General features: G+C 42.5%; 3 protein-coding genes across 12 annotated transcripts in view; 2 read left to right on the top strand and 1 right to left on the bottom strand.

Annotated features, from left to right (window-relative positions):
• Window positions 1-461: 461 nt before the first annotated feature.
• Window positions 462-6,695, bottom strand: wnt9b (wingless-type MMTV integration site family, member 9B). The gene is made up of 4 exons (XM_046416359.1): window positions 6,503-6,695; window positions 5,680-5,933; window positions 3,822-4,087; window positions 462-2,393 (listed from the first exon to the last, which is right to left on the bottom strand). Exons 1-4 carry the CDS (start codon window positions 6,586-6,588, stop codon window positions 1,932-1,934), a joined length of 1,068 nt encoding a protein of 355 aa, XP_046272315.1. The 5' UTR covers window positions 6,589-6,695; the 3' UTR covers window positions 462-1,931.
• A 2,023-nt stretch (window positions 6,696-8,718) lies between these two features.
• On the top strand, window positions 8,719-14,917 carry arf2a (ADP-ribosylation factor 2a). Its single transcript, XM_046415464.1, has 5 exons — window positions 8,719-8,868; window positions 11,764-11,918; window positions 12,061-12,171; window positions 12,274-12,398; window positions 12,871-14,917. The coding sequence occupies exons 2-5, from the start codon at window positions 11,774-11,776 to the stop codon at window positions 13,030-13,032; spliced, it is 543 nt and encodes a 180-aa protein (XP_046271420.1). The 5' UTR covers window positions 8,719-8,868; window positions 11,764-11,773; the 3' UTR covers window positions 13,033-14,917.
• Window positions 14,918-18,530: 3,613 nt separating this feature from the next.
• The window catches only part of si:ch211-278a6.1 (SRC kinase signaling inhibitor 1), a 95,795-nt gene continuing 89,378 nt past the window's right edge, over window positions 18,531-24,947 (top strand). For 9 of the 10 annotated variants that reach the window (XM_046416606.1, XM_046416605.1, XM_046416614.1 and 6 more), the window contains exon 1: window positions 18,531-18,787. The gene's annotated coding sequence lies outside the window, so the exon portion shown is untranslated. The remainder of the gene's footprint in view (window positions 18,788-24,947) is intronic. The other variant, XM_046416620.1, reaches the window with a different exon arrangement.

Consider the following 24,947-nt stretch of genomic DNA (forward strand, 5'->3'; position numbering starts at 1 on the left):
CCCCAAGTTCACTGATGCCCTGCAAATGAGTGGAAAGTTATGATTCACAGATAATAGCACGTAAAGTGCTCTCAACTTTATTCTGGGGCAGCCCAATCTGGGGTCAAATGCTCTTTTAAGACAGCATTCTTCTAAGTCATCATCTTTGTCATCATCATCATTATGATTGTCATCACAGTTGGTGTACTGGCTAGAGGCACAACACCTGTAAACAGGCGGTTGAGGCTGATGCATCGAGACCACAGTCCTTTCAGATGAAAAGGAGGGCAGGGCAGTACCAACAGGAAGTGGTTTTTACTTGATAGATGCAGGGCGCAGAGTTTCAGGCAGGTGTATTACACTCGCTTCAGCCTGTTGCGTGTGTGTGTGTGTGTGTGTGTGCACATGTGTGAGGGCACGGCTGAGGCCGACCGCCTGCAGCAACTGAACAAAAAACAACACATAACTCTTACAAACGCATGTCGATTTATTAATCTTATTTATTTTAAATAAGAATATGATGCAGCAAGATTAAAAAAAACATTTACTTTTGAAATATGGAGATATATATATGTACACAAATCTAAAACATGATCTTTAAAACAATGGATAGTTCTGAATCTTAATGAAATTTGCCAAAAGATGAAGTGAGGTAGAAAATTCCATATTGTCATACACCTGTAGCCCTGACATCAGTTATATTCATATTATTTACACAGCTCAGAATCACTCAAACAAACCATAAACTGGCCAATAAAAAACCCCACTTGGGTCCAGCATGCATGGTCTGCACAAATGGACACATAAGACTTGTCTTGGATGTGAGGACAAGAGAGTAAACATGGTGATTTCCTTTGATTAGCAATTAGGGAAAATACGGAGCATGATTAGCCCATTTCAAAGGCATTTAGAACAAAGATGTGGCTAAATTGGTCTTTGAAGGCCAAATGGTTCAGTTAGTTTTAAACTTGAAAGCATAGCATAATGTGTGTGCTTTTATAAATAGAGGGAAAACATGAGGAGGATTGGTGTACTCAGAAATTTTGTGTTTTTCATTCAAGACAGTCTATGGTGTTTCCTTTACTATTGCCCCGCGTATCTCCCTTTGTTCTGTTGAGTGCACATCAGGCCACATGTAGAGATTTCCATAGACATTTCCATAAGAGCAACTGAAACCCAGCTTGCGTCTTTCGCACAATAACCCTGCTGATGCATGTAGTTACAATGTACATCAGAGGCATCAACGAGCCCTCAAAGCTTCCAGTGATTCTATTTAAACAAATGTTAAGACCTTAACACTTTTCTAACTTCTATGATTAATTATACACTTTGTATCATATGCAGCGAGAGCAGCTTAAGTGCTTTTTAATCAGAAATGAACTGTAACACAGCAGACAGGAAGACAGACAGGTGGATTCCTTTTAAGGCCATTTCAGCCTCAGTGGCAACACTCATTTACAAAAACAAAGGATTAAGTATAAAGCAGCAGTACAACAGACACAATGACGGATACAATAAATAGTCAAGTGGACGGGGCCAATGCAATTACAACACAACAAAGTCACTGTCAGAGATCCCCTGCAGATGGGGGGTTGACGTCGTACTGCTGGTGGCGTCCAGTCCAGTGCCTGTTTTAAGAGCTTGTTTCCCTCCGTCCCAGAAGTGTGGCATTTCAGTGCATCCAGCGAGAGAAAAGCAGAGCAGTTTGAAAACATCCTCACCTACAGTAAGCTGCTGCGTATCAAATCGTTGATGATTAGCAAATAAACAGCAATATAAGAACATTACAAGTGTATATTCCTCCCCAAATAACATGCAGGGCAGAGTGGAGCTCTGCAAAGATACGCTCTGATGTGTGATCCCTTAGTGAATTGAGGGAGTTCGCCCACGTCATTCTTTTGTTTTATACAAGTCTTTGCATACTGTCTGCATTTCTCCTATCTGGTGATTTGCTATGCGTTCTTGCAGGTATACACCTCCTCCTCTCTCACGCACGTCTGACACTCCACATGGCAGCACCAGCGCACCTGACAGTGGCAGGACAGGCTGGTGAGGCGCATGGCGGTGTTGTAACCTCGTCCGCAGCACAGACTCTGACAACTGGTGTCTTTGGCACATGATCGGCCACCTGTACCCGGCGAGTAGCGGGACGGTCTGCAGAAGCTGGGGGACTCTTCCAGGTAGACCAAGTCAGTAGTGCGGAGGCTTTGGCTGTGGCGACGTGGGCCCGCAAGCTCCGTCTCCCCGGTGGCCGCGTTGGTGACACTCAGTACTCGTACCGCGGTGTCGTATCGATACTTCAGCAGCCGTCCAGTGTCGTGGAAAGGAGACAGCTGCTTCCAGCAAGTCCGTACGGCACAAGAGCCAGAGACACCGTGACACTTGCAGGTGGTTTTCAGTCCACTCTTCACTGCCTGAGATGGGAGAAAAAAGCACAAGGGAGGAGGGAAAAAAGTGGAGAGATGTCAGTTGCCTTGATTCATTACCTGGCTTCTTATCTGGGAGGTCTATCTGGACAGAGTGAGACTGTTTCCTGCAGGATTAGGGGTGGCGGTCTACGGATGGTGTGCCTTTAACCTACCTCAGTCAAAAAATTTTGACATAATGGACTGAGGTTGACTGCTGGTATGTCATATTTCATTTACCTCACATTTCTCATTTGGACAGCTCTTGCACTTTTTTTTTTTTGCTCAATGTGTTGAAACTAGCTCTGTCTGCTTCTCCCCTGTCTCTCTCTCCTAGAGCCTGAGGCATAGGTGACAAACAGTGCAGACAGTGGAATCTCTCCACCCTGTTCTTTGGACATGCCTGCTCATGGAAAACATTGATAAGAATTTCTGTGCAAGAAGTGCCAAAATATATGTAACAGTAGTCTGTGACGGTGCCCATGATTTCGGTTAATAGTTCACTGAGTTTGATGGTCAGTGATGAGCGTGCGATCACTCAAGCTGAGAGCTGCGGTCTTGGCAGGGGCCAGAGACAGGTCATGCGGACGGAGCCAGAGGGTACCTCTAGGTTGAAAAGTTCTGCTCAGTTCCTCCCTTTGCAGGTATGAACCCCCTCAGGGGCTGCAGAGAACCATTACTGAGGGATGAGGTGGGTGGGGGGCACTTCATGTTTTTGTTAACACGGCTTGTGGTCTCTTCTCAGCCATATTGGCGTAAAGTGAGGAAAACATTTAACTCTGCAAAGATGAGATAAGACAGTTGCCCTAAGTTGTTCCTGTTGTGTCGCCAGCATCTCTGGCTCTATCTAGGTGTGAGCTACAGGAGTAGGACCCCGAGGCCTGCTATTTCAGAGCTACACACTGATGGTTATGAACATTAGGTAGATTTATGAAGGGCACAGTGATCCAGTAAGTGGAAAAAAATGCTCGCTCGTATATTAAAAAGGGGCCACGGTTATAATCGTTCTCTCCGACGTGAGGCCTTTAATTTTCTGTAGGCCCGCACAGCAAGCTTTATCATGTCTGAGAACACCTGGCTTCAACGATCCCACAGCCATCTTGTCTCCCTGCTACGCTGCCTCACCCTCTGCCTCTGTGTTATCCACCAAGGCCAGCGACGGCAGCAAATAAGGGGGCGTTTGTCTGGCTGGCACCGTGCAAAATATGCAGGTGAGGATTACAATTCTGTGATGGCAATGGAGTGTGTCAGAGGTATAATTGTAATGTAAAATTGCAGCCCAACTAATTGACCTAAGCGTGGCTCAGGTATAGGTGATGTTTTTAATGCCTTGGGCTTGGGAGGCAACTTCACCATAAAGGGACAAGGTGGCAATTTTTGCTGAGGCACATTTGAGGTAATATTTCTACTCCCTCGGGTTTATTTGTTCACACTCACTCGAATTCCGACGTTGATGTTGTGGGCGTCGACCTGAGCCCTCAGGTCCTTGCTGACCCTCTTTTGGCCGAGGAACTTCTTGAGAAACTTGGTGCTGTATTTCAGGTTGTCTCCGCAGACCCCCCACTGCCAGGCTTCTCTATGCTGGATGCCGGGGGAGTCGTCACATGTGCACCTCTCCATTCGGCCTGAGCTGCACGCTTTGGCGAGCGCGTGGGTCAGCGCCGCAGAGGACACTGCCAGTAGGAAGGCAGTCTCCTTGAGTGCTGGGATGGATATAAAATACATCATGGAATAACTTGGATTTACAGAGCTTTGAATGCAAAGACCAGAAAACGTGTTTGAAGTCCAAACCGCTCATATTTTAAAGGATTAATTCATAGTTTATTATCAAAATGCCTTTTGTACCGCTGAGTAATACTTTCAGCCAAAATGTTTACAAAGAGCTCACTACGTTGTCATGGTTTACTACAACCTCAGCATTATTCTGCAAGTTTTCTTGTGTCATAATTCCTCTTCTGACCTTTTCTTTGGGTTACGCACTGTTATTTGCTTCACCCAGAGCCACCACCAGGGTATATTTTGATCCTATTAATTATTATTTTGACTAGAAAGGATTTTCCCAGATGAAAGTGGGTAATCATGCCACCCTTTTCCTCTGGGAATGGGCGCTTTCCCGAGATAAAAATAACCACAGGGCTTGAGCACTCTCCACCGCACCACATTTCTTGGCTTTCTACTCCCTCATTACCTCCATGCTGACCTGTTCATGTTCTCCCACACACTGATATCCATATGCATAAAGCCTGGAAGATCCTTAAGCATTTTCTGAGCACAGCAGACCTGCAGGAGACTTAAGCTAAATGCAATATGGTGATTTAGCATAGGCAATCTTTTTTTTTCACAGTGTAGCTAATCAATGGTTGTATCAGGACATGGAAAAAGTATCCATGCAGGCAACTTTTGAAAACGTTTTTTCTCAGAGGTTGTATTAACATAAGGGACTGTGCAGAACATCCTAAGGAACACAAAATAAAAGGAATGATTTAGAAGTGTGACCTGGTGTCCCGGTCACGAATGCTTTGGTATTACAGAGACTACAAGAACACAGCCACAGCTCTGGCAAATCTTTCCAGACACAGCACAGCTAAAACTAGGAGCAACCAAAGCTATTTTCTATGTCGTAAAATCAGTGAAGCCCTGTAGATAAATTCAGGTCTTTGAAGTTTTAGATTACAAGGCAGCAACAACTGACAGAAAACAAAAATTAATAGTCTAAAAACTATTTTGTTTGCATTTTATTTTTAAAGAAAGAGAACTAATAAATGAATTAAAATGTATATGATGCTATTTGCTGTGATAATAAACATGATTTTATATGTAATTGTATGTTTGAATGTGAGCCACGCCAGAAAGTCAATATTTTATAGAAGTTATAATGAAAGCACGTCATGCTTGATTACAATGAGTAGTCTTGATTATAAATCACAAAACATAAACAATTCACTCCTCACCTCACCACTTTAGATATTCTCTTGATTTTAAGATAAACTGATGTTACCATCAGCTTGCAGGCAGATGTGGCTTAGCACCCAAACCTGGTGTCTTGTTAAGAGACGCTTTAATAAGATTTTAATAAGATGCTTTTACGTAAAGCGCAATGCGAAGTGAGTAAAAGTCATAAAAAACAAATCAGGCACTTATGCACCTGTCTCACTTGAGGTAAATAAGGATAAAAAATAAAAAAAAAAAAGAGACCGCGTAACTGTATGGTCTCAGCCTCGAAGCCAACACTGGCCGCTTTGGATGACGGCTCAGCTGTGTGCTGAAAGGTTCACGGACTAAATGAACAACTTACCTCTTTTCAGAAGGCTTCCTCGGCCGTCCAGACTGCAGTTCCAGCGCTCATTCCTGAACTGATACCGACACTCCAGGAGGCTGAGGCGCACCGACTCCCGCAGCGTCTCGGCCAAACCAGGTTCCCTGCGACACAGTCTCTTCTGCCGCCGGGTCAGAGTCATCTGCTCGCACTGCTTCAGGTGGGCCTTGCCTGTCGGAGGTTCATTGGAAAACGGACCCGGCAAAAACACCAGGGGTTCGCGACCTGTCAGCCTTGGAGTGGAAAGAAAAAATAAATAAATACTTGTAAGTAAGTCGGAGACAAAAAGAGCTTTTCTGCTCTTGAAATTAAGTGCAGATCTACACTATTTCGGTGAAATATCTTCTAATAATTATTCTATCACTGCCTTAAAATATGCGACACTGAAGAACTTACAATGTTCACTCTGTCTTACCACCTGGAATTTCTCTGACAGCTAATTTAAACGATGCAGTGATGTTATTTTAGTTTTTCTGAACAAACAAAAAAGAAACAAAAATTCAACAAATCAAGGAAAAGGCGTAAAATTAGCCAAATTAATAGCATCACTTTGATTGAGATACATTTTAAATTACCACTGCTAACGGGTATGGTTTCTTGCAGCAAATTAGAATGGCAGTTTGCAAAATGTGGAGATTCCGAACAACACAATAACGATTTACCGCGAAAGTTTGTGCACAATTACGCGTGCGTAGTTTGGCCGAAGTTTGTAAAGGTTGCTGTTAGGATCTTTTCGAAGGTTTAAAACAAAAAAGGCAGGCAATTAATTTGATGGGCAGAAGTAAAAAGGAAATCAGCTGACCCAAAATAAGCTGCAGAGTGCGAGAGAATGATGCAGAGTGCAATGAGTCGTAATAGGCAGGCGGTCCGTGGGAGCCTGGAGCGCATGGTGCCGGGTTGGCGCTGCTCTTCATTTCGCTGATTCTTCAACGGAGAAAGTCTCTGCCGTGTGGTCGGCGCACCTCTTTAAGGGGGGGTGGCCCATATGCGCACAGACTTTAAATCCGGTGCACCAGGCCCAGTGGACCGCTGGGAGGCAGGGCCCAGGGAACAATCATCCTGCTGCACCCTCATTGGATTCTTACAATATTGTTGCTGTATGTTCCCTCCCACTGTAACACCACCCAGGTGGTCGGAGCTGTGCTAACCTGCTATAATATAGAAAACTGGTACACACCTGAGCACCCAACACCAGGAGGTTCAGGTCTGCAGCCATCCTGATGACCCGCTGGAATCAAAATTTCAAATCAAGCCTGTTTTGATAGGCAGGGAAACTGGGATTTAGGAAACACTTTGATTTCGTGTTTGTGTTTTGAATATGTAGTCAGTTTGTCTTAACTCTTTAAATGTTCACTGACGTCCACTCAGTCTTTTATTTGTGCATAAATTGCAATTCTGATGATCAGTAGTCTTACAAATTATATTCAGCATCCTTAAAAATAACAAAAATAACATAATCGTGTCATGATCAGAGGCTGGCTGTGGGGAAAGGAAAACAAGGAGACTATTTTTCCATTTTAGACACATGAGTTATTACAATATAATCATTGCTATTAGACAGCATAAACCACCAAGCTTGAAAACAAATTAAAGCACAGCATTCAGCATTCATCCTAAGAACCTTATGGATTAGAAATAAATGATCCATGAAGTCTGAGATTAAAGGACACAAACATACAGTATATTATTAAAGGCCCTGTAGGCTGTTCTTCCAATTGGACTACACTCCATGTTCTTTTAATCTTCATTCGCTGGTACCTCAGAGGAAAACCAACCATGGGTGGAGCCCCATCTAGTGGATTCAATATGGAAATTCAATCTGAAGTTAAAACTTTGTTGAGGTGACATAAAATCAAGAATACACCATGGTTGTCATGATCATAATTATTTTCCATGTGGTTCATTAAAATCTCAGACAAGGTGAAAAATTCCCATTCAAATTTTCTTACGCCAAAGGTGACATCTTCAAATATCTTGTTTTGTCTGACTAAGATATGAAGTAATCACTGTGCTATCATGTGAAACAGACAAAAACAGAAGTTCCCCACAATGATGAAATGGGCCAGGGTGAATATGCTATTTTTGCCTGGAAATTGACTATAATGATGAATTGATTATCAGAGTAGTTGCTGGTTATTTTTCAGACAATGTAGACTAATTGATTGACCAAGCAATTGTTGCAGCATTAGTTGTTCCTAGGAGCCAGATGAAGTCCAAAAAACAGCTGTCTGCCCCGGGTCAAAGTCATAAATCAGTTGCCATCACAGACACAGATGGTCCATATTTGTAACACATTCCATTAAAAACTATACTAAATGGCACACTTCTATGTAAATGAATACTAATTTCTTAGCCTTGTGTTGTCACAAAGGTTTTTAAAAAACTAATTTCTAGTGATCCAGTATATCTTTGGTTATTTCAATGGTCTAAAGTGTAAGTGACGCTCACAGAATGTAGTAGTACAACGAACTACTGGTTAGACTGACAGGCCTGCATGTTCTCATATCACACTGTCTGCTTTCTGCTTACAATACTGAGGCAGTTGGGCCTTCTTCTCTACACACAACAGACTGATTTCCACTGGGGATGAAGGACATGTCACAATCCTAATTTTGCCTGCCAAACTTTTCAGTTTGATTTTCTTCTTAAAATCTCTCTAAACATGCTCCTGTGACTGTCTGTCCAACAAAATCCAGATAAGGAAGTACACTTAAGATTTCAGTCTAAATATTTTGTAAATACCAGCATCAGTGAAATAATGAACACACTGTTTGGTACATGGTAAGAAATTCAGGGAATAAGGAGGTAACGAAAGAGCCAAAGTGATCAGTACATTTCACTGAGTTTTGACTGAGGTAAATACAGCTATGAGAAGGATTGGCTACAATACTAGCCACACTTTATACAGAACGTTGTCCAATAAATCACAATAGTTGTTATTTCGTTTACTCCCCTGCATTATTGCAAGTTTATAAATCCTAGTCCGGCTCCATACCATTTGGTAGCGCTGTTGTCACATTTCATTGTTTGCCACTCTCAAAAAAAGAAAAACCAAGAAGAAGAAGATAAGACGTGTGATGACGAAGAAGACTACGACGACGACGCTGGTAAACGCCATTTTGTTGTTGCACAGGACCAGCGGCGAAGGATCGAGAAGCATTACTTAAGGTACAAATATTATATGAAAACATTTAGCATTAGCGTGAGATAGCTACGACTATGGTTTTAAATATTGATGGAGACAAGGAATCCGTTCACTTGCTTAGTGTTGCAGTCTGCTTTGACTTGTGGAAGCTTGAAACCGGACTCCTCGTACAGTTCGTTAGCGGTTTCCTTAGCACTTAAACTTAATCGTAGTGTACATGCTAATGAAGTTTTCAAACATTTTATCTGCAGATATGAACTCCTCCAAAATAATTATCTGCAAATTTATCAGTCAGTGTCGTCTCTGTACGTAGTACAGAGCCTGTTTTCCTATGTTTTGGATAATGGTAAAGTTAATTTTTGATTCTTTAAATGTATATAGCTACGCTAGGTAGCTAACAGTAACAACCTGCCATTTGGGTTATCGGTAACCCCTCTTCCTGCTTTGGGGCTAACGTTAACTTTGCAGTATCATAGAGTTTAAAGGCAGGTACTTAGCCAGCTACAGGGTATTTCAGTTTTTTATATTACTTACATTTCATTCACAGTATTTAAGTGACGACAAGTATAAAACAAGAGAGTGTTAACCACGGTGACGTTAGCATTTTGCTGAATGGACTGCGGAGTCGACTGAGCGACCTTAACTAAACGTAATGATGAGCTTAAGGGCAGTGCTAAACACAGTGCGCCTGTTAGCTTCGCAGACGTCTGCGAAGGTTGAGGTTCTGTGCGTTAATGCTACCTGTCGGTACGTGCTCGTAGTAAATAGTCTCTAAAGTAACATAGCCTTTATATTGATCAGTGTATTTTCATAAAATCATCTCTTCGGTTTTAAAGAGTCTGTTAGAACAAATTCCGTAGTTTCAGTAATAATTCTTTAGCATTGTCCGAAAACCTCCGATAATGCTAATGCATTGACTTAACTCTAATAAGAACCTGTCTCACATTCTCATTTGTCTAGCCCTGATTTAAACCTATATTAATCATGGAGGATTTATTGGTATTACCGGCATGGAAATGATGTCGAATGTTAATGCTGGTGGGGGAAAAAATATAAGAAATACTGAAAAATACCTCTTAACTTTTTCTAGGCCTAAGGTTATATTTTTATATTTTTTGCTTCGTTTAAAAAAAAAACAACAACAACGAATTATTTCATCTTATCTTAATTAACAATCATGTAAAACACAAAAGCAGCAAACCCTTGCAGTTAAGCGGGTGAAGGTTACTTTGGTGTTACATTCATTTAGCTGATGCTTTTACCAAAAGCAACTTGAAATAACAGCATTCCTGAAGATACAAATCCAAATTTACAAGAATCATGCAGAGACATAAAATTCCTCCAAAAAGCAAACTTTCTTGGGTGCTACAGTTTAGACATAGTAGATAGGTAAATTCTTGTGAACTAAGGTGAGTTTTCAACCTGCGACAGTTAATGTCTAAGTTTGTCAGGGAGTTTGTTCCTCTATTAAGCAGCCAGGACAGTCTGGGAGACTAAAACTGAGGTGATATTCAGATGACCTGAATTGGTTTTAAATTGACTGATTAAGTTGTTTTGTTTTTCTCAGTTAATTCAGCTGTTCAGTTCTGCCTACAAGTATCGTGTTGCCTGTTTGATGTCAAGGCTTCACTGATCTCTCTTTCTGTATACCTTTATTGTTGACAACATCCTCTTTATCCTTCAGTGTAATGCATCCCAGAGTGCTCCTGGTTGATTATAATGCTCTCCCTTTTATGTGAATAGATGTAGGTCCTTTGTTGTGTGGTTTTTGTGTTTGACAGTTTGCTCCAGCTGAATAATAATTGGCTGTGTTGTGTCATAGGACTGTAGTTAATAGTCCTCAGCTTTCACAGTCCTGTGTTGAAATGGTAGAGGACTGGGCTGCATAGTGGATACATATTATTTATTGATTTTAGTAAATTCCAGCATTGATTTGTTTAAATATCATACGCTGCTTTAAGTAATTAGTTCCCACTCGTAGATGTTAACAGTAGTGCAAGTACAGATCCAGTTGGGTCCTGTATCAGAGAAGCTTCCTTGTTCCTTGTTCATAAACTATGTAGCTTAACCTGACTGTTCAGTCTGGGAAGATGTATTTCAGACAGACATGGTAATGCACATTAAAGTGGTCTGGTACACATACGAGTGTACATTTATCATCAAACCTCATTTTTTGACCTCACCTTTGCCTGTGATGGCAATTTTTAGATGTGTAAGGTAAAATGATATATTGCATTGTGGTTTTATACTGAAGATGAAATTAAGGTTAGTCTCTCTGCAGCAAACCACATCACGTCAGTACCTAACTAAAGGTGCTCTGATTGATCGGCCAGCAGTTGTTAGGAGTTGATATTTGCTACAGATAATTTGATTGCTGTTTTCTGTAAAAGCTGATCAGATAAGACGGTTTCTCCGTGCTGCACAAAAATTCCAAAGTGTACTGCAGGGCTCAGACTGCTTGAAGATTGTGTTCAATGGTGTAAATTGCCTACTATCCCTAACACACAGGTTTATTGAATTTCCCTCGGGATCAATAAAGTATCTATCTATCTATGGGCAGTCGTGGATCAGCGGTTAGGGTGTCGGACCCGTAACCGGTCACTGGTTCGATTCCCTGTACCGGTGTCCATGGCTGAGGTACCCTTGAGCAAGGTACCTAACCCCCACTGCTCCCCGGGCGCTGCACGCGGTCGCCCACTGCCCCGGGTTTGCTGTGTGTGTGTGCACGTCACTTGGGTGGGTTAAATGCAGAGCACGAATTTCGTTGGAGTGAGTTATCTATCTATCTATCTATCCATCCAAGTGTCATCAGCATCAGTTGGACCATTAACACTGTGATAATCTTTCTGTCATTGTTTACAGTGTCATATCCACATTTTTAGAGACCTGAGCTTTCAGTATCCTTTGTCTTTCTGCAGGTGAGACAAAATGGGAAATTTAATGAACGTGTTTAATAAATTGTTTGGCAAGAAAGAAATGAGGATCTTGATGGTAGGACTGGATGCTGCTGGAAAGACCACCATCCTGTACAAGCTCAAACTGGGAGAAATTGTTACCACAATCCCTACCATTGGTGAGTCCTCTCCTTTATCTTCACAAGGAATGCAGAGCTTAACACCTACAGTGACTGATATTGTGACATTAGTAAGAAGACCATGCAGCGTGACAACTCAGTGTGACCGTTTTGTCACTTTGTTTTTCTCCGTCATCCACAGGTTTTAATGTTGAGACAGTAGAATACAAGAACATCAGTTTTACAGTGTGGGATGTTGGTGGTCAGGACAAGATCAGGCCACTCTGGAGACATTACTTCCAAAACACACAAGGTGAACATCTGCTGATATATTGAGATCTTTTAGAGTCTGTTGTACAATCATTAACTCTTATCTACTTTGTTTATAAAAACCTGACTTCTTTTCCATTTTTAGGCCTCATCTTTGTAGTGGATAGTAATGACAGAGAGCGAGTTGGTGAGGCGAAGGAGGAGCTGATGCGAATGCTGGCTGAGGATGAGCTGAGGGATGCTGTGCTGCTTGTGTTTGCTAACAAACAGGTGAGTTTCTCTCACTGTCCTGTTAATAATGGGTGGGTGGTGGGCACCCATCTGTTGGCCTTTGATGGAGATTGATTGTTTTTTTGGGGGGTTTTTTTTGGTATGACCAAAGAAACAGAAAGTGTTGTAGCATAAAGATCAGAGAAATGGGCTTGTTCCTTGATATCAATATATGTCCAATATAAAATGATTCAGACTGGGCCAAAATAATGTGTAAGATAGTATGAATCTATGTTCCTTGGCTTGTGGAGATGTTGTTTATAATGTTATATTAGATGTTTTTTTCATACATTTGCATTATTACAATTGTAAAATGGCAAATAAGAAAATGGATATTGTTCGAGTATAATCGATCAGTCTTCTGCTGGTGATATTATTTGAGCAACTGATGATGATGGCAAGTTATTTGTGCAGGGGAATAATAGTTGCTGTTAATTCTTTTTGTTCATTGTTGTGTATTCTGCTCTTTCAGGACCTGCCCAATGCCATGAATGCAGCTGAGATCACAGACAAGCTGTGCTTGCACTCACTGCGCCACCGTAACTGGTTTATCCAGGCCACATGCGCCACTAGTGGAGATGGTCTCTATGAAGGTCTCGACTGGCTTTCAAACCAGCTAAAGAACGCAAAATGATCCATCGGTCCACTTTCTGTCTGTTGTCTCTGTCTGCAGTGTGATGGGAGACTGCGCTGGTCCTGGTCCGATTCTCTCCTCTTGTTTCCTCTTTTCATCTGAAGTGTTGGATCTTTGGCCAGTGCTCCTTGCATCTGTGTACTGCATGGGTGTGTTTGAATGAGTATTTTTGGATGTATGAGTGTGTGTGTTAGCCAAGTGGGAGCAGCCCTGCTGTGCCTTGAACACAGTTAACTCTCAAGCAACTCATCCCTCCGGCCTCAGCACTTCCAACAGCACTGGTCTCCATAAAGCAAACAGTGACACGGGATTTTGAGTCCTGTGTCAACTGACAAGACTTTTGTCACGCTTCTCACATTAAGGCCTTTCTGATAACCATACATTCACCCTGAGAAGCCACACGGTATATCACAGTGTAACCCGTGTCATGTTTGATTAAAATAAAAAACCTGACATCTCTGAGCTTTTCACGTTCTTTTGAAATTATGAGTTTTGGTGGAGTTAAACTTTGACTGCTTTGATGAACACTGGATACTTATTGTTTCTCTTTTATAGTTTTATGTTCAGATTTTTAGTTTGAATCCTTAAATCTGCATACTGTATGTCATGTTAATGTAGGGTTAGGAAGTTATGGCTATTATCCTGATTCATGTTACATTATGTGGAGGTGTGCTGAGCATCAATGGTGGATGTGAGTGTCCGGGGTGTTGTGTGGCTTTCAGCTATGTCCAGTCCACTGTAACGGCGAGGCCTTTTTAGAGTTGCTCCCACTCTGGCTTTTTATTTACTAATAGTCTTATTTTCCTCTTGTATCTAGTTCTTTTGGTTAGGGTCTGTGTTTTTTTTTATGTGGCTATCGTTGCGTGCATGACCTGGTTTACTTAAGCGTAAGCTGAGGTGCCAGGTGTGCAGTCTTTTGAGTAATATGCTCTTGCGACCAATTGGTTTGATTCAGTAAGGGCTTTTTGTGTTTGGTTCAGTTTTGAATTCGCCTGCAGAGTGTAAGGTTGCCTCCCACCTGTGTTTTTCCAGAGGAGACACATGCTCTTGAACAAATTGTCAGTGCTGTGATGAGACGGTACGGTTGCATTGGAAGTGTTTGCTCTGGCCTACTGTATGAATCAGCACTGTAAATGCTTCCTCAGTGCTTCAGGCTTTATGGTGTTTTTCCTGCATGTAGCCAGGGCCCATCCCCCTGGAGTTGTTAGGTCCGTCTCATGCCATTTGCAGAACACCAGCAGCTTGCACAACACAGGACTGTGTGAAGACAGCGGTTTATCCCATAGACAAGAACCCATCCCAGTGCTTTATACCAGCAGACAGTTAAATGTGCATGTAACAGTGTTGCACCAGTTAACCCAGGAACAGGCTAGTTTCTTCACACTTCCATTTCTGTTCCAAAGGCTTCTGCTCTTAATAAGAAACCAATTGTGAACCGTGCACAGCCCTTACTGAGTGAAGAGGACTCTAAGGTCATAAAATCATATTGACCTCATGAAACCACCCCCTTTTGTGTTTCTATAACTGGACATTTAGGTGTTTTCTTGAAGTAGCTAATTGACTCTTCTGTTTGGACTCTTTCTTTGTCCGTATGTTACGGTGTTTCTATTTCCTAAACATCTTGAGCATTCGTCGGACATAAGTGGCATGATCTGGTATAAAGCAAGAAATACAAATGTATATAATCTGTAAGAAAATGTATTTTAACTTGACATTATTCACCTACACTTGTTCAGATGTGAAGCTTTAATTTCTTTAATGTCTCTGTACAGATGAAAAGGTATGTGCATATGTATTTCTTAATTACCTTTTGCGCTTTTTTAAACTCATCTTGTAACATCTGATAAATGCACTATAATAAAGAGATCTCTATTGTACATCTCCATAACTGGCCTTTTCACAACTTAAAAATGAATTCAGGTGAGAAATTCATGTTTCATAGTGATGGATATAATCCTTTAAATTATTTTATAATTTAGCAAATTTCAAGTGAAAGTTCACATAATAAAATTTGTGTTCTGATGCTACGGCATTTGTTTTCTCAGGATGACATTTTGGCCCTCAGGCCTTCTTGAAGATCAATAATCATATAACAGGAAGCAGGCCCTGGTATGTTAACAAGAGGACACCACCTTGCTAACACGTCTAATAGTACTTCAGTGATCAGCACCTCAGTACAGTTCTTGGTGTTTGTTTTCCATTACAGTCTGGAAGAGCAGACATGACAACATTGTGTCATTCACATGTGGAAAATCACTGATAAAAAGTCATATAGACCATATAAGGATGCAGAGAATTTGAAAGTATTCACAGGGAGTGTTCATATCAACGCCATGGTAGCTTCAAATTAAAATAAAATAAAATAATGATTGTATTAATACACATATGTTGACCGTTCTGCTACATGAATACCTTTATTGATACTTGTAACAGTAATGACTAAAATTAAAATAATAGAATTATTTGTTTTATTTCCACAGAAGAATGTGAAATCGAAGAGTTTGTCTGTGCCAAGTTCATAAATCAAGTCTATAAGACAAGATAAGATGATAAGCACTTACATACACTTGGATACAGTAGTACACATTTTATTTCTTAACTTAATGTCGTGTTGCATTACCCGACTGCGACCGCTGGAGGGCAGTGAACGTTCATTATTCAAAATATACTTAAGGAGTTTGCGGAGGCGAACACTAACACTTGCTGCACGTACTTTCAAGAGTATTCACCTAAAGTGTGCGTATAAGTATGCCTTGACGCACGCATGAACATCTTTAGTTGGTAAACTCATCTTTAAACCAGAAACAGCTCTTTGTTGATTCCATTATTACCAATCGGGATTTTATTATTAGTAATATTCACACAAATAATGACCTGAACACATACAGTTTGGCAGCATGTCTGATGATCAAATGTGTTCACAGGTAATTCTCAGTGGCTTCAAAGTGCACTTTGAAGAGACATCTTGTGGGATGATGTATTGGGATAATGAAGAGTGATAGTCCCAGTGGACACAGATGAGCAGATGGTGATGCAGTGCAGATGAGGGTCTTCGATTAGTCAGCAGACCACCATTCACCCTCCTTTTCCACTCCGTCTAGTTTTCAGGTGACCAATCCTCTATAGGGTTGTTACCTTGGAAACAGCACCTTTTATGTATTTGTAAAGAGAGACAGCGACAGAGAGAGACATGGAGAAGTGGAGCAGAAGACAAGACATGGACTGTGGTACAGGGGATGCACATGTTGGAGCGCGGAAAGATGTGGGTGTAGTTCTGCTTTTATTTTGCTAAGGCTCTTTAACTGGACAGAGTCCAGAACAGGGACTACCTGTTCACATCCCCGTAGACACATCATCCCTCATCTCGCAGTAGCTGCCAGTTGCTTGCTGACCTGATCTGGTAATATTTTGATTTGAAAGATCACGCCTTGTATTTGAGGCTGAGCTGAGGTGATTATCATCTCCGCACGGCTCTGTGCAACTGAATCACTCCCAGTGGTTCAAAACATTTGCCCTCTACCCTCAAGTATATCACATCTTTCTTGCCATAATGTACCTGTGTTGCTCACAAGCCCTGCTCTGACTAGTAAATAAAGCTGAAATCAACCTGGAATAATGATAATAGGTTATGTAGAATCACACACACACACACACACTGAGCTACTCTTGACATTTTGCGGATGCTCTCTCTGGATCCGCTAAATCTCACCTTGGTGTGTGACATCTCACTCTGTTAAGTTTCACAGCACATTAACCCTTCGTTCAACCCACCTTCATGTCGACTTTTTTAGCATCCATCTTAGCACTAATGTTCTTACTTCCCCGTGGCCTCCTGTGGTGGAAGGTAACCAAGTACATTTACTCATGTACAGTTTTCATGGCAAATATTTCCATTTTATGCTACTTCATACTTCTACTCTACATTTCAGAAGGAAATAAAATAGTCGATGGTTTTAGTTACTAGTTACTTTTCAGTTGAAGATTTTACAAAAAAAACAAAACAAAATACAGGTAAGCTTGTAAAACATTATTAGAGCTCGAAAGCCGTGTCTGACTGGGGTCTCCGGTCATGTTTCAGAAGCAACTGACCTGTGAGCAGTTCCGCCAAAAGGCTGTGTTTGAAGGGGCCTGCCCCCTTGGTTAGCAACCACTGGATTAAACTACCCAGCTGTATATAAATTAATCAAAACTAGCTCCACCTCCACCAGCTACATCAATAAAATGCTGCTTAAGAACTGCATCTGTGTTAAGAATCAGTTCTTTAATTCTATTTTACTTTACATGTGTAGTACTTTACATTTTATGTATAATGCTTCTTTTACTGAAACAAAGGATCCCTGTGCTTCTCCCATCACTGAAGACCTCCATGTCAGGGGAGCTGACATGCACCATCATTTGCCACTGATCAGCGGTATGGGCGATCAACCTCTGAAGCTCAATCAGAGGATATTGGAGATGATTTGTAAAGGCTTGGAGGGAGCAGGTGAAGACGTAACCACAAACACAGTTTTACCTTTGTCCAGTGTGAGTGTTGAGCCACAATAAACAACAATGAGAAAAAAGCCGTTGTAGATCTATGAATCCATCTGTGAGCTTGTATTTTATGTGTGTTAATAAAAACGTGTGGTCTTCTGGTTTACTGCAGCGCCAAAGTCTTCTGACAGCGCAGCTAAATCCTTTGTACATCCACCACAACATTTTCTACGTGTAACATTAACGGTCACTTGCCTGCAGAAGGCACAGAAGGTGCTCAGCAGTGTGCCTGTGGCTGGGCTGGTATTTTAAATCCTGGCCATCCACCCACACACACATGCACACACACACACACACACACGGCACAGGAAACAGAGTTCACCAGTGACTGCACCTTTTTATAAAGACGAGCCATCTCTAGCCTTTCACATCGCCATGGAAACACAGAATTTGTCCAATTGATTGGCGGTGAACTAACACTGAGGCCAAGAACTCTTTGATTTTATAATGTGGCCCAGTTTGTGGTCTTGTAGCTGAAGAAAGATGTGTGCATGTGGGAAAAAAAGAAGACTCTGGATCATTTAATATGTATAAAGCTTTGCCAATCAAGGCACAATTCAGTGTATTACCACAACGTGTAAATTCCATGTTACTTTACCTTTTGCTCTCATTCTCTCAGGTTTGTCATTACATCGTGTTGATTTGAGCTTTGAGGAGGTCACCGGTGAACCTGATGTTCAGCTCCTTCTGTCCATATGTCCGTGTCTCTCTGAACAAGACACTGAACCCCATCCGCATTGCTGCACAGTACATCTACTCAAGTGTTGTACTGCAGTGGATATTTCACGTACTTGTCCTTTACCTCTACTTCTTTGACGTGCTTTTTTCCCCCTCCTCCACTACTTTTACCTGAACGCTTTAGTCATTAGTTACTGTTCAGATTTGAAGTATTAATATTTACCAGATTAACAACACACACACACACACACACCTGCACATTATTTGTGCATTTACATTAGCTGACATATATACAGAAGGGAATGAACTTATGGATGCCAAGAGCCGTGTACTGGTTGAATCACCTATTTATGAAAAGCAGATGAAATAGTGACGCCTGCGCTGACAGTCGGTATTCGCTGTAACGTAAATCCAACGCACCCTGTGGAGTCTGGCGGTCTGCTTAACCTGGCGGTGCTCGATCCTCTCTGGCCTCAGTTCGCTTTCTGGGTTTTTCCTCATGCCTGCTGTCAGCGTCAAAATGGCAGGGTACTCGTGGCCTGAGGTTAGTACTTGTTATTTGTGCCGGCGAGGACGTCTTGGTGGTTTAATGTCGGGCTTGTGCATTATATGTGACTGACATGTTTTTACTGCTGCGTGAAGTTTTAAGCAGTATTTTAATGTTATTGCTGGTCGAGGTGGAGCTCAATGCGTCGTCTGTTCTCCAGCAATGGATCAAAATGCATCAGTGAATCTCTTGTTTTTACCAAAATCTTAATGCACAACCAGTAGTTGTAAAGTTAAAGTAATTGCAACAAATTAAGAAATACAAGTAAAAATGTACGGTAACAGACAAAGTAGAAATAATCCAGCAAGTACCTCAGTTCTGTCATTAATGTTCTGCATTTTGCAATTTTAATATAACACAGCAAAAAAAAAAAAGTTAAGATAAAAGATGGAAACAAGACAAATATATAAAAATAACAACAACAACAACACAGCAATGAAAACATAAAAGTCAGCTGATCTTAACCACCATTGCGTTAAATAAAATCTCTAATGTTGCACCCTGAATGTGTGTGGAAGTCATCCCAGGTCTGACTAGTTTTCAGGTGTCTCAGATTTGTGCTGAAGTTCAGAACTTGAGTGAATTAACCTGGTCCTATTTCACCACTGGCTATGGACCTCAGTGTATTTCTTTATTTTCTTTATTTCCGCCCTGGTCGATACCTTTTTCTTTGGCGGTCTCTCATAGGGACTAATAACAGTGTGAATCTGAGTTTGTTGTCTTAGCAGTGGTTTTATGAGTTCTTACTTTTTCCGCTTTGCTGCTGCTGCTGCTGTCATTCTTTGCTTAGCTGTGTGTGTTGTGATGGACATGCTGTATATCTGATAGATGCGTGTATGTTCATGTGTTTGTACGTTCATGTGTTTGCTCAGCTTTGTTGTCCTTGTTTTAACCAGTTGTTTAGGTAGCTGATTCTGACGTACCCCCCTCACCCCCACCTGCTCTTGCTAAGAGGTGCCTGGCAGGGGACTGGCCACACAGGAGTCGGCATGTGGCCCACACATAGCCAGTGTCAGGCTTTGCATCTAATGTGTTGCTCCTGCTGGGTTGGCTGACTGAATAAGGCTCATTTGCTCCACTGAATATTTTCTGTATTGTTTCCACGGGACATAATGGGCATGTGTGCATACTATGCAGGATTTGGTGGTTGCTGTTTGCAAACATTTTGGTGAAAGATTGTTGAGTGTTGAGTCTGGTTCCGAGGGTTGTCAAATTGCCACCAGCCAAAAACGACAGCATTTGACAACTCAACAATCCAGAATCTTTCTTGAGAATCGTTGAAGTACAGAAATGTCCTGAACACTGAGAGGAATTATCCTTGTTTGAGTCTCTGCAAGAGCGTTTTAAGGAAAAGTCTGCATAGTACGTGTTTAAGCTGGATTTCTGCAAAGTTTAAGTTGGTTAGATGCTAACAGATGCAGTCTTGTTTCTTTGTGTATTGCAGGTTTAGAGTGATATCATCATCATCATCATTTAGGCCTAAACATGAGCTCTTATCTTTCCTCTTTGTCCCCAGAGGATCCTACTTGCTGCTCTACCAGCTCTGAGTGTCCAGTGTCCTTGGATAATGCTCCAAGGTTACGCTGAGGCATAATGAACCGTGTGCATTAGTGAGAGTGCGTGTCTATGGAGGGCAGAAACCCTCCATAGGCACGCGATGTGTTATGACAGTTACCTTTTCTCTGTCTGTGAGAAACACCTGTACGAATTCCACCCTGTCCAGGTTGTTTTGTCTTTCTGCGTCACACTGTCACTGACATTCCTCCCCAGCATCCCCTCTAACAACCTCAGCCGGCCAGTTTTCACTGAAGCCAGTGCTGATCTGTTGTGCCACAGAATGTGCTGAAGCTTTTCAGGGTTGATGAGCTCGCACGGCTGAGATGGGGAGAAGGAGGAAGACTGCCAGGACGAACTGGGTTCCCTTAACTACCTTGAGACGACAAAATATTTATTTCAAGAATTTAAGAATTAGTTTTTTTTTTAGATTGAGCACCTTGATCATTCATTACTGCAGTGTGGTCACTTCCAGAGCCAACAATAAAAGAGCAGATGTTATTTTATTCAAAAACAGTTGCAGGTTGAGCTCATCATCGAGCTCCTTACTCAGCAAGTTGCACCTTTGCAATGAGCAGCTTCCTGCTCTGTAAAATATTGATGGCCTGAGGCAAAACACGCTATCAGCTCTGCATAATTTCATAATATTGTTTTCTTGAAAAATGTAGTAGTATCGTGAGCTGTTTCACAATGCAAACCATAGCAATTATCTCAACATGACAATGTTCTTGGGATGATAATCTATTAGATCTTCTACTGCAGTTTTCTGGTTGTTTGTTTGTTTACTAGTTGTATGCAGTTAGAGAACCTTAAATACAGCCCCACAGCAGTGGTATTATAAGGAGTAATCAAATTTAAAATTACACGCATGCTGGGTCTGAGGTGTGCCACATCCACATTCATGAAATGGACCAATGAAAAACCACAGCAGGATGTAAATAATGCAAGCCAGAGCTCAAATAGCAGCCTGCTCGTGTTGTTAAGAACAGTACATGACAGACCGCTGAAACTTCAATCAATCACTTTTGCTAAACCAGATGTAATTTTCATGCAATGCATGTCGTGACACTTTTAAAGGATGTTTCCGATGTATAGCTTTTAGAAGACACTGTTATCAGTAAAATAGTCTTTCGAGCTTCCCTTAACCTAAACTTCACCTTAGAAAATGATGTGCTGTTGCAGGGTTTTGTCGGCTTGTTTTTAGCTCAGGTGGAGAGGCGCCAGCTGACAGGCTGCCGTATCCCCTCCGTGAGTCTGTGATCCGGCTGGACATGACGGACAGGCCAGTGTGCTGCGGAAGTCATATGCAGCCTGACCATTCATTATTCATCACTCTCATCATGGCCCTCCATCCTCTTTTATCTCTCCATCTCCTGCCATTTTACTTTCTCCCTCTCGCCCCCCACTCCTCTCTACACTCTTAATTCATCAGCAGCCATTAGCTACTTAAGCCTCTCTCTCATCCACAACACCTGACAGTTTCCACCGTCTTCACTTTGGCTCCTTGAATTCACTCCATCCGTCAGCTTCCTCTTGCTACTTGTAGCTCATTTTTTTGTCCTTTCTTGTCCTCTATTAAGTACAGTATTGTACATGATTGATTTCGCTATGGATTTTTCTCCTTTGTATTTCAAGGGCGTTCTTGAATAGTGGACATAACGCTGCCCTACTTCTGGGCTGAGATTGTTGGCGACTGGAGATGATAGTCGCCAGGATTCAAAGGAACAATAATCTATGCATACAAACAGGCATCCAGCAGGACAGTGCCACGGGCCACATGATGCCCTCCTGTGGCGTCCTTCATGTCATTCTCACCTGCCACTGCGCCCAGTCTCTTACAAATTCGCCTCAGGCCCAACACAGCTTTATCATTAGCTGCTGTTGTCACCAGGGGATCTCTCAAGTGTTCACTCTTGTCTCTCCCATCCACTCTCTCTCTCTCTCTCTCTCCCTCCCCCCACCACCACCACCATCACCATCCTCTCCCATTCCTGGTACAGTAGATGCTCAAAGCATTTCTCCACCCTCCCCCTCCACTGCTAGCTCAGCTGCTGAGCCCCACACAGGAGCATGTCCCTGGACTCTCCTTTATTACCATATCATGAGATGTGCCGTAGGGATGTTGCACTGCAGCATGCCGCCTGTGTCTTTAAAAAGAGAGAGAGAGAGTATAATGTATAATGGGGAAGAAACAAGGCATGAATCGAGCAAGTGAGAGAGATTGAGTGAGGGAGTGTGAATTTATCATGGGCAAAATTTGTGCCTCATTCTTAGCTGTGTGATGAGCATCCCTGCACCGGCATGCACAGTCTCCCAAGGCTTGTATTGCTGAAGAGTACGCCCCTCTTTCTCTCTCTCTCTTTCACACACACACAGGCTCTCCCACTCAACCTCTCCCTCTCTCTCTCTCACACACACACACTCACACACATACACACACGTGCTCGCAGTCACACACACGCAGTGCTGTCAGTAGCGCCGCCGCTGGACCACAGCCATCTCACGAAGGAGGTTCCAGCGGAGGGAAGAGAAAGCCAGAGTGAGCGCGAGACAAAGGGAAGGAGGACGGCAGAAGGAGAGGAGCGAATAGGAGCGCGCGGACCGGCACAAGGAAGGAGAGACCCAGCGCTTTGTAGAAAACAGAAAGCGAGACACAGGAGGAGGGAGGAGGAGAGAGGAAAAAAGAGGAGGGGGAACAGGAAACGCGATCACTTTCAGCTGCATCGGTCCGTGTCGCAGCATGGGCAATGCACCATCCCAAGGCATGTCAACCCTATCTCCATGTATACTTGTGTAGCAGGTATCTTTGATTCTGCATGTTGTGCTGTCCAACCAGCTGGCTGTCCTCCTTGTCACACTCTGTGAAAGCAGGGGATGGGGGTTGGGCTGAGGGCTCGTGGAGAGGCGGCATCGCTCGAGGAGAGTGATGCCGTGAGGCAGCATCACTTAATGAGTAGTAGGTTAGGAGTGAGGCGCCTGGGGAGAGGCTTACGGGGATGTTGAATACGGGGATGAGGTGCTACAAACACTGGGTGGAGACACCATTTGTGGGAGCAGCAAGAAATGGGAGGTGGCTGTTGTAGAACAGAAGTACCATGAGTGGAGCAGGTGGTGCTGGTGGGTGTGTGTGTGTGTGTGTGTAAAAGAGAGGAAGGTGACTAGTGAGTGATTTTTGTCTCATGTGTAGTTGAGCGCAAGACAGTGTGAAATGTGTGTGTGTGTGTGTGTGTTTGAGCGGCGGCTGCAGCTGCTACTGTCAGCCACATGGACGACCTCTGGGAAGTGAAGTTGATGTGTGTGAAAGACAATAAGCTACAGAGGAAACAAACATTTAAATGACAAATAAAGGAACTGTTGGATGTGCTGATATCTTAATGAGGGGTCTGGGCAGCTTTGCCTTAAGTCAATGGGGGATGGTGTTGTAAACGGATGATCGGGTGGGTCAACTCCTTCATGTGATGCTCTCTCCATTCTCTTATTTCTTTCTCTTTATCCCTTTATCTTTCTGTCAATCTCTCTATTTCACTCTCTTCTACAATCCTTTTGGTCAGTTTCTTTGCTTTGAAGCCTGAAAATGCTGTGCTTGAAAATGAACTGAAGGTATCTGATTCCTGGTGAGAGGCAGGCAGGCATATTTGCTTCGATGTGTGTGTGTGTGTGAACACTATATTTCTGCATGCAGTATCCTCTGTATTTGCACTTGGGCCCGTGTGTGACACCTGTGTTTCAGGAGGAGGGAGCGTAAATGTACAGACAAACGATACAAAAGCAGTGCAAAGGGTGTGGGGGGTTGAAGTAACTGAGAACTGGGGGAAATATTCTCGAGGCACGTTGAAACACTCTGTGGACTTCACTGACAGGCGACACACCTCTTTCAACATGCAGAGAAAAAAAAAGAGAGGAGAGGAGGGGGAAAAGGGGCGAACATACAACGAATTCACCCACCTTCATATCCCCTCTCTAACACCTCACTCTGCCTCACCTATTTGTCCCTCCTTTCTTCCTCCCCTCCTCTTCATCCCTCGTTTGCCTCTCACCCAGGGACAGTCTGGTAGCTAGTGGGGAGAAGGGGAGCGACAAGAGACAGAGGATATGAAAGACGGGGAAAGAATGAAAGGAAGTTTGAAAGAACAAAAGACAAAAAAAGGGTCGGCACGTAGATTGACAGGTAAGTTGTGATGCTGAGGTCTTGTGGGGGGCTGCCAGCAAAATAATTCCCTTTAACAGTACTGTGAGTCTAAGTGATGTCATTATTTGGATGATTGCAGGGGCCCAGCAGTGGAATAGTAAGCAGCTCTATGAACCTGTTTTCTTGTGAGCTTCGTCTCAGATGTGTTTGGTGGAGAATACTGATGGCCTCAACTCATTTGGTCAGTTTTTGAGTGCTGTGTGTTTTTTTTCTTTTATTTTGCCAGATGACCTTTGAAAGATTTCATTTCTCAAAGTTGACTTTTGAATTCTCTTGTCAGATACTCTTATTGCTCTCTCAAAACACAGTAGGAAATTGAGGCACAAGCTGCAGTGTGATAAGACCTCTTGCACCAGCCAGAGGTCTGTTTGTCTGTTGGATTTTTTTCACTTATCCCCCCTAAAGCTTGTCCTT

This window comes from Scatophagus argus, chromosome 16, assembly GCF_020382885.2.
Source record: "Scatophagus argus isolate fScaArg1 chromosome 16, fScaArg1.pri, whole genome shotgun sequence".
Classification (NCBI taxonomy): Eukaryota; Metazoa; Chordata; class Actinopteri; family Scatophagidae; genus Scatophagus; species Scatophagus argus.

Excerpts from the sequence above, each read along its gene's own strand:
- wnt9b (XM_046416359.1), bottom strand. The coding sequence starts at position 6,588 with ATGCGCTCCAGGCTCCCACGGACCGCCTGCCTATTACGACTCATTGCA. Across the intron at positions 5,934-6,502 it reads CACTCTGCAGCTTATTTTGG|GCTGACAGGTCGCGAACCCC; the intron begins GTCAGCTGATTT and ends TTCCACTCCAAG. Across the intron at positions 2,394-3,821 it reads ACATCAACGTCGGAATTCGA|GCAGTGAAGAGTGGACTGAA; the intron begins GTGAGTGTGAAC and ends CTCCCATCTCAG.
- arf2a (XM_046415464.1), top strand. The coding sequence starts at position 11,774 with ATGGGAAATTTAATGAACGTGTTTAATAAATTGTTTGGCAAGAAAGAA. Across the intron at positions 11,919-12,060 it reads TACCACAATCCCTACCATTG|GTTTTAATGTTGAGACAGTA; the intron begins GTGAGTCCTCTC and ends CGTCATCCACAG. Across the intron at positions 12,399-12,870 it reads TTGTGTTTGCTAACAAACAG|GACCTGCCCAATGCCATGAA; the intron begins GTGAGTTTCTCT and ends CTGCTCTTTCAG.